The 13,697-nt window shown below is 37.2% G+C and overlaps 1 protein-coding gene across 3 annotated transcripts in view; it reads right to left on the bottom strand.

Moving 5' to 3' along the window:
• Positions 1-303: 303 nt before the first annotated feature.
• Positions 304-13,697, bottom strand: part of LOC311529573 (serine/threonine-protein phosphatase 4 regulatory subunit 1-like) — a gene marked incomplete at its 5' end in the record, with an annotated part of 40,510 nt that continues 27,116 nt past the window's right edge. For all 3 annotated transcript variants that reach the window (XM_084645599.1, XM_084645600.1, XM_084645601.1), the window contains 8 exons: positions 304-3,604; positions 5,190-5,331; positions 6,382-6,516; positions 8,856-8,976; positions 11,208-11,308; positions 11,951-12,112; positions 12,452-12,637; positions 13,382-13,474. In XM_084645599.1, coding sequence (XP_084501725.1) covers positions 3,450-3,604; positions 5,190-5,331; positions 6,382-6,516; positions 8,856-8,976; positions 11,208-11,308; positions 11,951-12,112; positions 12,452-12,637; positions 13,382-13,474 — 1,095 coding nt within the window. In that variant the 3' untranslated portion in view covers positions 304-3,449. The remainder of the gene's footprint in view (positions 3,605-5,189; positions 5,332-6,381; positions 6,517-8,855; positions 8,977-11,207; positions 11,309-11,950; positions 12,113-12,451; positions 12,638-13,381; positions 13,475-13,697) is intronic.

Here is a 13,697-nt window from a genome sequence, read left to right as displayed (position 1 = left end):
TCCCAGGCCCCTAGTCTCTTATATGGAAAACTTAGCACTGATGCAACATTAAGAAACCAAGCACAGAAAAGTGAGGAAATTCCATTATTAAGGCTCCTACAGCAACATTAACTTTGCCATGTTGCACGCATGCACTAGGGTATTTTATATTCCTGTTTTCCTTGTTAGTCGATAGCTGTTCGTGGTTTATTTTTAACCACGTAATTACCACTTTATAACCCCAAGTACTGAACTTGTATTTTAAGCAGGTGAAGAAAACAAATTGTATATGCTATTTATGACAGGAGTCAATTACCACAGACATTTCATAAAACAGTCATGAGATTTATTGAGATAAATACAATAGAAAGTTACATAGCTTCTATATTCTGGCAAATCAGTGGCACTTCCAGAGTGTCTCCACTTATTTGGGCTCTAAACAACACTGTTTATAGATGACAGCTGCCACTAGGGCAGAATCCTGTTAGTTGCCAAGAGTGTATCATATATAGTGGATACAGTGAGTCTGAATTCTAAGCAACATGACTAACATGCTTTGGATTACAAGTGCCTGATAATTTTCTACAGCATCCAAGCAATATTGCACCACTAATGTTATTCTCATATCCCTTAGCCAAAAGTGTTTTAGAGTGATATTCTTGCTGCTTTTGCAAAAGTGGATTGACTACCTCACTTTGCTCCATTTGGCTTTCAAAATACAGTTTTTGCATAATTTAAACAGCCCAGAGAATTGCAGGTGAATACACAGCTTTAATCTTCATTGCAACCATCTGTCTAGTGTGAGTGGTAAAGTGCAGTCTTTAGTCATGCTGAAGTCATATTTCCAGTATAAAATGAAAACAAAATGCACACCTTGGAAAAAGTGAGCCAGTTTAATAGAACTGCATGTTGTCTGAAGTTAAAGGAAGATCTGTTGTCCCCTCTAGTGCATGCAACTATCGAGTTTTAAAGAGCTTTTAAAAATTCAACTAAAAAAAAAAAACACAACCCAGAAATCACATAATTTAAAATGGACGTGAATTTCTGGAGTTAGAAAGGTGCCAAAAAAAGATTTAACATAAATTTTTGTTATGGCATTTAGTGACCTTAGTTTATGGTTTACAAGTGAGTCTAAGAATACCATCACGAAAAACTATCCCAACTTTCCATAAACACACAGAAGTTTGTATTTTCCAGTAAGTTATTGCAGGACAAGGTAACTTTTTAAGATGATTACGGAAACAGAAAGCTGGGTTGTATTAATGTTCAAAGTAACCAGTTTATATACAGTACGTTTAAAACATATCTATGTACACTTAAAAACTTTATGATCAGTGCTGAGAAATTTAACGACCTGTTAATAGTCAACAAAAATAAAACCTGGTTAGAACAATCTTAGAAAATTTGAACTGTTTAAAAAATATTAGTATAATGTTAGCATTAGAAAAAGATATTAAAACTACAAAAAAACTAACTTGCATTTTTTTTGCTGAGAAACTGCAGTCATAAAAAATTGGTTTGCATTGAAGAGGCATTTGTTTTAAATTATATAAAAAAATTAAGGGTGGAAATTGTGGAATTTACAGATTTTAAACTGTTTTCTGAAATAGCAACAATATATTTCCGCCTATAGTTTCTAAAAGCATCTTATGGTCTTGCAAGCAAACGATTTATTACAAATACTATACATTATAATGCAAAACTAGTTTGGTAAATATTTATACAAAATTAAACACTCAAAAACATACACATATCAGGCTGGGAAAGCTACTTGCTATGAGGATGACAATCCAGTTTTAAGAGAGGAGTATTTTTAACTTCCAGACAATATAAGTAATTCATGTTATAACAATGAAATAAAGTGGAAGGAACTATTCTTTTACTGGTCTGTTTACACATTAAGAAAATGCTGGACACAGTAATTTACTTGTCATTAAATGAGATCCATTTCCCCATAATGCAGTATATATACTGCAAGGCTGCTGTTCTGAGTCAAAGCCCATTGTCTTCAATAGGTTTTGGATCAGGTCCTATGTTAGTTCAAGTCTTTGTACACGGGAAGGCAGAGCTGAAATAAGCAGGGCCCAACAAAGAGAGTCAGTTCTTTAGCTTAAGTGACTATTTTGCAAAACTGCCAGGTTTAGTGAAGAGGATTTCATCCTACTTTTTTCTACCGAAGTTCCTGTTTAGATATGAGAAGAATCCAATATACTGTAATGTAATCTTGGTTTTTCACATTTCATTTTTTGTTTACATCCAATCCAAAGAATCATGACAACAGCTACAAGACTACAAACCGAATCTGTAAAGTAAAATAGGTCAACTTTTGTACTCTGGAAATCTGCACTATATGGAAACATACAGAGACTACAACATAAGAATTTTTCTGTCATTACAGTACAGAGAGACAGATTCCCAGGGATCTGAATGCTGAACCAGATACAGTGTTTTTCAAGTCACAGGTGTGTGTGCGTGTACATATGTGATGCACTCCCATACACATGCATCCCTACTTACACACTTTGCAGAGCATTTATACATGAAGTCTCTGCAATAAGAAGTAACCTCTAATCTGTGACCTTTGAGTGCCTTGAATGAAATGAACTTTGCTAGGGCAGAATTAGCAATTTCCAGTTTGGGAAGTTAACAGTCCATGTATATTACACACCCATCAGTACTAGCAGTGAGAAAAGGAGACCAAGGATTAACAGCAGGAAGTGAGAAAAAGTGTTAAATAATAATAATACAGTTTACAAAAGACAAAGTAATAAAAACTGCCCCAATATACAGAGAAAGTCAAGCCCTGATTTTAAAAAACATCACATGTACGTTAAAAGTAGAAGTAAGCCATGCTTTAGTTCCAACAAACCACCTGTGTTGTATAACGTAAAATGGCTTAGATGAGTCTCACTGGTGTGGGATTCAAATTTTTTGAATTCTTTTGCCAAGTTTCAGGAGCTATTCACATATATACATTTTTTCAGGTAAATAATAAAATGCAGTACTATAAACAAAAAATATAAAAACCACAATAAAATGGGGTAAAGCATCTACACACAAGCTTACTAACTTCAGGTTTTTAAACTTACAAGCTTAGAGGGGTTTCTAGCAAACTGCTTTATGACTGGATTTTTTTAAAATACAGTATTTAAAAATATATTACTGTAACGGAGGATACTGAAATGCTGTATGTGTGCAACTTCGTAAGAGGATATTTACAACACTGGACCTTTTGTAGAGATGAGTTACAATCCATGTTTACAAGGAAAAGAACAAACGTTTGAATGTAGTCATCCCATCTGATGCACAGCTGTAGATACAAAAGTGGTCACTGAATGAAGATAATGGTATTTTCAACAAGCCCTTTTCTCTCAGACCAGGGAGGCAATAAATTGCTTGGTTCCATGTTCCTCCAAGAACATGAAGTGTGTCACCATTGTGATGTTCAGGGTTTGTAGCAGATGAACAGTTTAGTTTTGTTTTTCAAGGGAAGTCATGTCCATATGGTTCAGTTTTGGTTTTACAGTGGCAAAAAAAGACACATCTTGGTCTCTGTCCGACTGTAAAGCTAGAACAGTCTCTTCCACAGCTTCTAGATGAGGGCTGCCAACACTTTTAAAATAAGCTAGAACAAGAAGGGGGAAAAAAGGCGAGGGGGGGGAAAAACAGTTTTATTCAGAGTTGTGCTGTACTGTACACTTCAGGCACATCACAAAATTATTCTTACCCTTTGCCAGAAGAGAGGGAATGAAGCTTTGCTTTTTTTTTTTTTTAAATTTAAAGTTGCAGATCATACAATGGACATGGTGGGATTAGTGTTAGGGTCTTCCCTCATCCAGAGAAGTATGTCTAACTTTGAGGCTAGCTTCCCTGGGGAAGCTAAAGCAAGTCCACGGAAGTTGAGAAAGAAGGCTGTGTTTTTTTCTTAATTTCTTTCGCTAAGGACTTGGCAAAGGGAGAGCTCTATGTTGAATACTCAATATTTCTATAAGTGGTTCTTTGCTTTTGCTGGCCCCCAAGTGGAAACGTACCAGCAAGAAAGGAAAATTGGCAGGCTGCCATGTTCTTTTTTTTTTTTTTAGTATTATCAAAATACTCCCATTGACATAACTGATTCTGGTGAGGAATGGAGAAGGGTGACTCCCTTTATAAAAAGGCATATATCAGAGGTGGCCTGGATGTTTTGAAAAACAAATACAGGAATATGCATATGGAGTGGATGAGTGACCATATTTGCAAACAAGGCCGTTATACTATTCATTCTCTAGAATTGAGAAATAGTTGATGAATATAGCAAACGGAGTTTGTGCAGAACCTTTTAAACATCCGATTACAATTCCTTTCATTTATTTTGATCCTCTGAATTTCTCAAAAGCATCTCCTCTTTGGACCTATAATTTACTGATGTCTCTTCTTAGCCTTCAGTCAGTGCTTCTCAAACTGTGGGTCACAACCACATTTTAATGGTGCCGCCAGGGCTCGCTTAGACTTGCAGGGGCTCAGGGCCAAAGCCCAAACCCCACTGCCCAGGGCCGAAGCCCAAGGGATATAGCCCTGGACGGTTGGGCTCAGGTTACAGGGCCCCTGGCTGGGGCTGAAGCCTTTGGGCTTCGGCTTTAACCCCTTTCCCACCTGGGGTGGTGGGGCTCAGGGCTTTGGCTCTGTCCTGCCCCCTGGGGCAGTGGGACTCACGTGGGCTCAGGCTTCGGTCCCCTGTCCTGCAGTCATATAGTAATTTTTTGTTGTCAAAAGGGAGTCGCGGTGCAAAGAAGTTTGAGAACTCCTGCCTTAAATAATTTATATAACACGCTATGCGACTTTCCCACTATAAATAAGCATTCAACTGCCTTCCACTGAATAGAATATCACATCTGTTGTATTATGTCAAAATCACAAAAGGGTGACAAGCCACAGAGGATATACAGTAGCCTTTTAATGCTAGCAGAAAAAAAAAAACTTTTTGAAAGGAAAAAGAAGCCTGCGTTCTTTTTGCAAACTAACTGATATCAAGCACTGCACAGGCTGAATTTAAATGTAGGATCCCAAAATTATAGTGTACTAGTTTCTGCCTTTGTTATATCATTATATCGTAAATCTGAACATTCTTTTTATCAGCTGAGCAAGCCAATTTGTGAAAAGCTGCGGTGTTACAGAAATGATGGAATTAATGAGAAATTAGTTCTTACATCAAAGGAATTAGTTTAGCATACCTTTCTCCAACAGCGTTTGCCTTAGAGCCTTGGCTAACAGAACCCTTACGTTTGGCACAGGATCAGAAGCAAGACTTAAAAGACTGGGAAGTAAGTGCTCGACAAAATGGTCAACAGGCATACACTCTTCTTCTACTACAGCCTGTGGAGGTAAGAGCAGAACAGAAGATAAAGCAAGGCGAATAATCAGTGTATCTTTAACAAAAACAATCATCTCTGATTCCTTTCCAACTTGCCTCAAGTTTAGCTTGTATTTAAAAAATGTTAGTTATCTGGCTGTCTATTTCAGATGTATTCTTAACTCTCACATGTATATTGTTCCACACACGCAGCCTAAATTTACATTTACAAGGGGAGGTTACTTGAATATATTTTTTCTTTTAATGGCCCTTCCTTCCCCTGGAAGTTTTTGGAAGGACACCACAAGAAAAGTATCTGATTGATTCACTCAAGGATAAGTATCATTTGGTCCTTCTACCCTGTGTAGATATGAATTTAGGATGTCAGGATTCATTTAAAGTTGGCCCAAGGAAGGCAGTGGACTTACTTACAATTTTTATTCTGGGAATCATTAACACCTTGGCTTTGCCTCTCCTCTTCCCACTGCCTTACAACTAACTACTAGTATGAATAAATTTCCCTGGCTAAAAGAAAATGATGTATGGCCTTTTCATGGACTAGTATTGACCACCAAACTGAAGAGTAGGGCAGTCAATGGCCACTCCTCCTCCTCCTCCTCCTCCTCTCTGTAGCAAACAAGTTTAGTCACTTTAGAGACATACCCGTTCTCCACCAACTCTGGGCACCCGGCAACCACCACTAATTCAAAGAGCACACGTGAACTGTATAGTCCCTGTCTAAGCACGATCCTGCCAGTAGTCTAGGTGGATTTCACAAAACACAGCTTGTTTTCAGTCTCATCTATATTTTGCTTTGTTGCCAAGACTGCTGACAAGGGAGGGTGCTACTTCTGAGGTTTGCTTTTGTGATTTGGACATGTCAGTTCACACAAGCCACTGAACCACCCTGAGAAGATAATGACTTTCACTCATTACTGATTTGGAATAGTTCTTAAATACTCTGGAGGTGAATGGCTCTATATTCCTTTACCAATTCTGAAAGCCATTCCTGCCAGCATTATGAATCCTCTCAATTTGTAGATACACCCATACATGTAAAAAGGCAATCTAACCTGACAAATGAAGGCAAAAGCTTGTCTTCCAATCCACTTGGAACAATGACGGAACCTTGCTACAAGCTCATTAATGAAATTTAATCCCAACGCACTTGCATTATTTGCATAGAACTTCTGTAGTATTGCCACAACCTGTGAAAAGATCAGAGGGCAGATTTAGACTGTGAATTTAGACTAGCATTTAAGTGGCATCACTTTACTTGAAGACTACTACTTAAGAATGCCAAAACCTCTGCAGAACTATAGGGATCATTAAACTATAGTGTTGTTTGTTTTGACAAAAGCTTTACTTAGCACAGCCCTGAAACGCAAAGGTTGAGAGAAGAGGCCATTTTTAAGCTTCTTTACTGACCCAACTGTCTACTTTGCTATGGTCTCACTCAAACACTGGTTTTAAAAGAAATGTTACACTACCACTTTGTGGTGTTCTCAGCGATATCCTTGCTAATAATAAATACTAAATAATAACAACACCACCACCGCCTTTCCGTGGAGGACCAAAGCAGCAAAGAGCAGATCCTGTGATGTCTGTGGTGCCAGCATGTAGACAAGTTGTCTACTTACTAAATACTGTTAAACAAAACTATATTCTAGCATAAAACCAACTTACAGGAAAGAACAGTGAACAGTAAGATCATTTGTCTACTTTTTCATGTATCAGATTACTAGCATGTCCTTCTCTACAGAAGGCATATATATTTAACAGAAAAGGTCTGACACAAAATGGGCTCAAATAAGTCATTAGAAATAAATTCAAGAGAATGGTGCTGCTATCTCCTAAATAGTTACGATTACATATGAGAATGTTAGTTTTGAGGAAGACAAAGAAAACAGCAGTTACTCATAAGTGGTTCATTCACAAAGAAAATTACCATTAACACCATGACACAAAGGAAGAAAAGAGGGAAATTCAGAGTTCAGCTTTCTCCTCAAAGCAGGCACATCTTCCAAGTGCAGTTTAATACTTCACCACCACACGATGTGCAACATTACATGCTATCAGGGCTACAGCACATCACATTATAGTAAGTAGTCAGGATTTCATTTTGTATTCCCGTCGTTCTGTACATACGAGTTAGGCGGACTTAAAAAAAGAACTAGGTTTTCCTTAATCTCTTTTATACATATATATTCTTATCAGTAAGTTTAAAAATAAAAGTCCATACAGACCTGGGTACATACATTAAAATTCCCCCTTTATCTTGAAATATGTCTTTTTTTTTTTTAAAGTTCTGTTGGTTAACCATGTATTTAGCAGGCTTAAAGATTTGTAAAATTAGTATTTACTCAATATACCCAATGCCCAGCCCATTCTGTAAACTTTTATTGAGCCACAATTTAAAAAACACAAACAGAGTTCTAATGTAACAGACTGTGAGCGAGAATTTTTTAAGCTATGTTGCTCGGGAGCCTCTGATTTTGCCTTTGCAAAAATGCACCTGAAAAAGTTTGCATGAAATCCCAACCTCATTGAAGTCAATTGGAGTTTTGTTACTGACTTCAGGTGGGGCCAGAACTTCATCTTTTGTCATAAGAACGGCCATACTTGGTCAGACCAAAGGTCCATCTAGCCCAGTATCCTGTCTTCAGACAGTGGCCAGTGCCAGGTGCCCCAGAGGGAATGAACAGAAAAGGTAAACATCAAGTGATCCATTCCCTGTCACTCATTCCCACCTTCTGGCAAACAGAGGCGAGGGACACCATCCCTGCCCATCCTGGCTAATAGCCATTGATGGACCTATCCTCCATGAATTTATCTAGTTATTTTTTGAACCCTATTATAGTTCTGGCCCTCACAACATCCTCTGGCAAAAAGTTCCACAGGTTGACCGTGCGTTGTGTGAAGAAATACTTCCTTTAGTTTCTTTTAAACCTGCTGCATATTAATTTCATTTGGTGACCCCTAATTCTTGTGTTATGAGAAGGAGTAAATAACACTTCCTTATTTACTTTCTCCACACCACTTTTGTCTCTGCAAAAGTGCATGTATAATTGTATTGTGCCAAGAAAAAAATTGAGCATACATGGAAGATGTTGAAATTAAAGCTGGTCCAATTTATTTTTGAAACAAGATTTTTTTTAAATGAAAAAACTACTTTTTTCAAAATTTGTAAATTTTAAACAATATTTCAATTTTTTTTTCAAAAACAGATTTTTTTTGAAATTTTTCATTTATCGTTTTGGGGATTTTTTTTCTTCTTTTCAACGTCTCTTTTTCCTCCCTGCAGTCATTTCTTGACAACTGAAATTAAAAAACAAAAAAACCCAAAACCATTTGGAGCACAGAAACTACTTCACAATACTTCATGAAAAACTGTCTCTTCATTTTTTGACCAGATCTAGTTGAAACATATTTGTGTTCCTAATATCTGTTGTTACCATATAATTTCAATAAACTTTTCAAGTCAATGTGTTGCTATTAAATACATTTTTCATAAATCTTTTTTGCAAGAAAAAGTAAAATCCTTTACCAGTTTGAAGGAGATCCACCTGACTTCTGATACTTTATCGGAGCAGAGAGTTAACGCAATGTGCCTTAAGTAGTCATATACATCATTGGGGTTGTAGAGTTCTAATATCAGGATCAGCTGTCTGAAACACAAGGGATCATTGAGTCAAAACATTCCTCTCTTTTTCTTTATGGCCTTCCTGCTGAAGATGGAGGAAAATCATTTTGGTTTCATGAACAAAGTTGTTGAAAATCTGGGAGAACAATCATTTTTTATTATGCAAAGCTTGGGGATTCTGTTTAGTCTCCCAACCAGACTAAAATTTATACATGAACTACTACATTTCAATAAAGTTAAATGTATAAAAATGCAGCTTCAGTGATGAGATTTCACATAAATTGCAGGTGTATAAGGGAATTATCAGAAACTGCAAAGTAAGTTACTTAGGGATTCTCAAATTCCTTATCTTACTTTCCCCCTCATCCCTTCTTCACTAATACTTTAAAATTTATTATTCTTAGATGAAAATGTTAAGGAATTTTGAAATTTTTATGCTATGATGGGAAATTTCTTCTTAACTGCAGAACATAATCACACATACTCTTAGGAAGTTAAGATGAGAAATATTTGAATTACTGCAGTGAATACGTAAAGATCGCCTACTTAAGTTGCATCATCTGTAGGAAACTGAACATAACATATCACAGCCATAACAACAACAAGCAGCTGGTGATATTCTGCCAATTACAGCAAAAAAAATCATACCGACGTTACAAAGTTCTCCCACTAGATGTCAGGGAACTTACACAACATTCACTGCAGTTTTCTTCACTGGGTTTATAATACAAGGATAACATTACACCAGCAGTCCAGTATGGGGGTTAAAACCTCAACAGACCAAATAAAGCATACTGAATTAAGATTACTGTGAAGGAAAGTATTTTAATTGTATGCATTAAAATGCTTTATGAAAAGAGTTTAAGTAGCTTGAAACATCAATCCAGGAATGTGTATGTCAACTGGCTAGCCATTTAGATCCTAAATCATACTGAAACAAGCCACCATTACTAGAACCATTACCAGTCCCTAGTTCATCCCCATTCTACTCCCACTTGGGTGAAAACACCAAAATGAGTCAACTAATTGTACGATGGAAAAACCAATGCCATACACATTTTGTTGATTTATACATAAGCACCACAACTGAATAGGATCAGACATACAACTGAATGAGCATTAATATAATCTGCCGGAGTTTTATAGATTTTAAGACTGTAAGGGAACCTTTGACAATCTAGTCTGACTTCCTATACACAATAGGCCATTAAGTTTCACTCAGTTACTTCTCTATCAAGCCCAAAAACCTGCATTTGACTCCGCCTGCTGCTCTATATAGGTCTATTGCAAAAGGGACCATTCTTGGCTGGCCCTACCATAGAAAACATGATTAATAAATAATATCTTCCAGAAGGGCATCTAGCCTTGACTCAAAGGCATCAAAAGAGAAAGAATCCACCATTTGCCTTGGTTGCTTGCTGCAATAGTTAATCACCCTCACTGTTAAAAATGTGCGTCTTATTTCTAATTTGAATTTGTTTAGCTTCAGCATCTAGGCACCTGTTCTTGCTATGTCCTTCTCACTTGATCAAACGGTCCTTTATTACCTGGCATTTTCTCTTTGTGAAGATACTTTTACTCTGGGGACAAGTCACCTCTCAATCTTCTTTTTAATAATTTAAACAGATTGAACCCTAAGTCTCTCACTGTAAATGCATTTTCGTTAGCCCTTGAGTCACTTTTGTGGCTCTTTTCTGCACCCACTCTAATTTTCAGCATTCTTTTTAAATTGTGGACACTAGACTTTAAGCAATACTCTAAAATGTCTACCAATGCTATATACAGGTGTAAAATTACCTCCCTACTCATATTTAACTATATGGAAGTAGTGAGTAACCCTACTATTTGCCAACAATGAGAAATGCTGTCAGATCATGGTTCAGCGAGATAGGGACCTATGTGAAATAAGTTGGTGGTACAGATCCTAATGGACAGAGTCCACATCACAAGTCCATCACTATAACTGGCACCTTAGCAGAGGTGAATGATAATGGATATTGCTCTATCCTCTTGTCTAACAGATGATCCCTAAAGGTTGGGCTAAGGCTCACTGGTGGGACAATATGGCGTAACCTAAAATTGTTGCTACTGTACAAGATTTTCTGGCCTTAATGTAGTTCAAATTTTAACCTAAAAATAGTCTCCATGTCCCCTTAAATGGAAAGCTACTGCCATTTGCTCACATTCAGGGTGTGTTACAATTCTGAACATTACCATGAAAGGTAATGGAACCACACATTAACAAGTTTTACTTACTCTGCCAGCTCGTAACGAAACCTCCAATTCCTGCTGTTATCAGTCACGACAAATTCTTGAAGCTGGTAAAGGTATTCGCGCCTTTTGTCTGCATGAAGCAACTACAGGAAATGTTGTTCACAAACAACTGATTAGTAAATACAACTGATGAATCCAGCAGTTTGAAACTACAGTTTGAAGCTTTATAAAACACTTTTCACTTCTTTCAGGGTTATTCTTCTATTCTTTAACACTCCTGTCACTCCTGTTTATCTGTATTTTCCTGATAGAAAGAACTCTTAAAATCAGATTACAGTTCACAGGGAATCTGCTTTTTCCTCCAGAAAACTAAAGCCCAGATTCTGAAAGTAATGCACACCCAGTTGGGGTAGCTACGTATGCCAAGGGCTACTTCGGCACTTCTTGCAATGGACCCTGAGGATGGACTTGATGACCTGATACCCTTTTTTCATTCCTCAATTAATCGTAGGCCACTTAGATTGCTCTGAACACCAATTCCACTATAACAGTTTACAAAAGCAAGCAAACAAAGTCAGAGGGGAAAGTGGAAGATCTTTAATTAAAAATAAATTAAATTAAAAACTTAACTTCTCTGCAAAGAATCCCAAACCCAAAAAACAATTACGTTATACATTTGAATCCACAAAAAAGCTTTTGAGGCAATTGCTGCATGAAAAAAATGGAGGTTTGCACGTGCCTAATAAAATTAAAGCAGAAATTTAAACTGCTATATAATCTCCTACCTTAAGGAAGTCATAGAGATGTTTAAGAACTCCAATGCGCACTTCATCCAGATCTTTTAAGAATCCATTGAAGATCGGCACCAGATCAGCTGCTGTTAGTTGATCCCCTAGAATAACAGCCAGCTCGTGTATGGAAAAAGCTAGCGTCCGACGGACCTTCCACTGTCCATAGTTAAGAAAAAACAATCTAGATTAAACACTATATTCTTGAGCAACTCTTAAATAGAAGTACACTTATATTTTGAAGGGTACGAGCAGAAAAAGCATAATTCATTTCACGAAAACCAGGTGCTGCGTAGCACGTGTGTCATTTATAAAGTCTCCTTTCTTAAATAAAAAAAATAAAGTGCATCCAACACAACATTCCAGATTTATCATAAAATTTTATTCACGGTCAATTTTAGATATTACTTCTTGTAAACTACAGCATAGTTTGCTTATATTTCTAATTTGTATAATTTGCTTAGAATTCTGAATGCTTATTTGAAAATGCAGTTTTACCTGTACATCTGCTGCCAAGGTCTCATACGTATCTTTCAAACAATGCCAGTTCTGCCGGCCCAGAGTTAAGGCCACCCCTGGGAGACTATATGCACAGTGTTTTGCTATTTCAGTGTCAACAGTCTGGGCTCGAGCGGGGTCAGTCATTGACAAGTACTGGTCTAATAAAGGTTGAGGTATGATATCCTACAGATAAAGATAGTAAATTATTAACATTAATAAATTTAAAAAAGAGGACGATATTATCGGTACGGAAAGACAGCTGCTCTAGTACAGCATTCTCTCTTGCCTCTAACCAGGTGGCAGGTGCACAAGGGGCACGTGCCAGGACAGAACAACAAATGACTGAACACTCCACGCCCTACATCAGGCTAGCGCAACAAACTACAGCACAAGTCACTACCGTGGGTGGCTTGTCATCCGGTTTAGACAAAGCAGTAGGCAACAGTCTATGTATCAAATCAGGAAGACAGCAAAGGTCGATTTTTATTACTGATAATCATCATTTTGGGTGCTGCATCAAGTTATTTTATGCAGCTAGATCTAACAGCTAGATTTTCCAATGCAGTTCTGTTTATATAAACTTCTCTGGCAGTTTAAAAACAAAATTGTAGCTTGTAGGTCAATCTGTACACACAGTGAGAGCAGCATATTAAGCTGCTGCCTGCGATATGTAGGCAGCAGCTGGGGACACCAGAGAGAGATCCCTCTGTTTGCAGCACCAAATATGCACTCTGTGGACCTGACTGGAAAAGCCTGGATTTCCATTAATTATTTTATCAAAATCAATAGAGTTCTACTCCTTAACGCCTAGAACATTTTCTGAAATTTTGGAATTGATTGGACAGGTGTTTCTTTTTCTGTAAAGTGATAATTTGTAAACGCCACAGAGTTGAGGGTAAAGCCTCATGAATTAATATTTTAAATCACCTGTAATTTCGATTTATCATCTTCAATGGGTGGAATATGATGTTCTTCTTTCTTTAAAAATTCAGTGGTCCCATAGTGTTGTTCCTCTGACTCCTGTAAAAGGATGTAGTATTTATGATTAAAATAGTTAGTTTTTCTTTCATTATAGAACTACTGTTTAGTATATCTCAAAGCATTACACTGAAGAGCAACACAACTCAGACACAGAGCGGATCTTTGAGGGCCAAATCATGCTCACACCACTCATGTAAGTAGCCAAGTCAAGATGGTTACTTATGTGAGTAAGGCAAGCAGAATTTGGCCGTATAAGAATCAA

Source organism: Lepidochelys olivacea, assembly GCF_965140295.1.
Source record: "Lepidochelys olivacea isolate rLepOli2 genome assembly, chromosome: 13".
In the NCBI taxonomy this organism is placed as follows: Eukaryota; Metazoa; Chordata; order Testudines; family Cheloniidae; genus Lepidochelys; species Lepidochelys olivacea.
The sequence above is the reverse complement of the archived record's forward strand: the minus strand, read 5'-3'. Positions and strand labels throughout refer to the sequence as shown.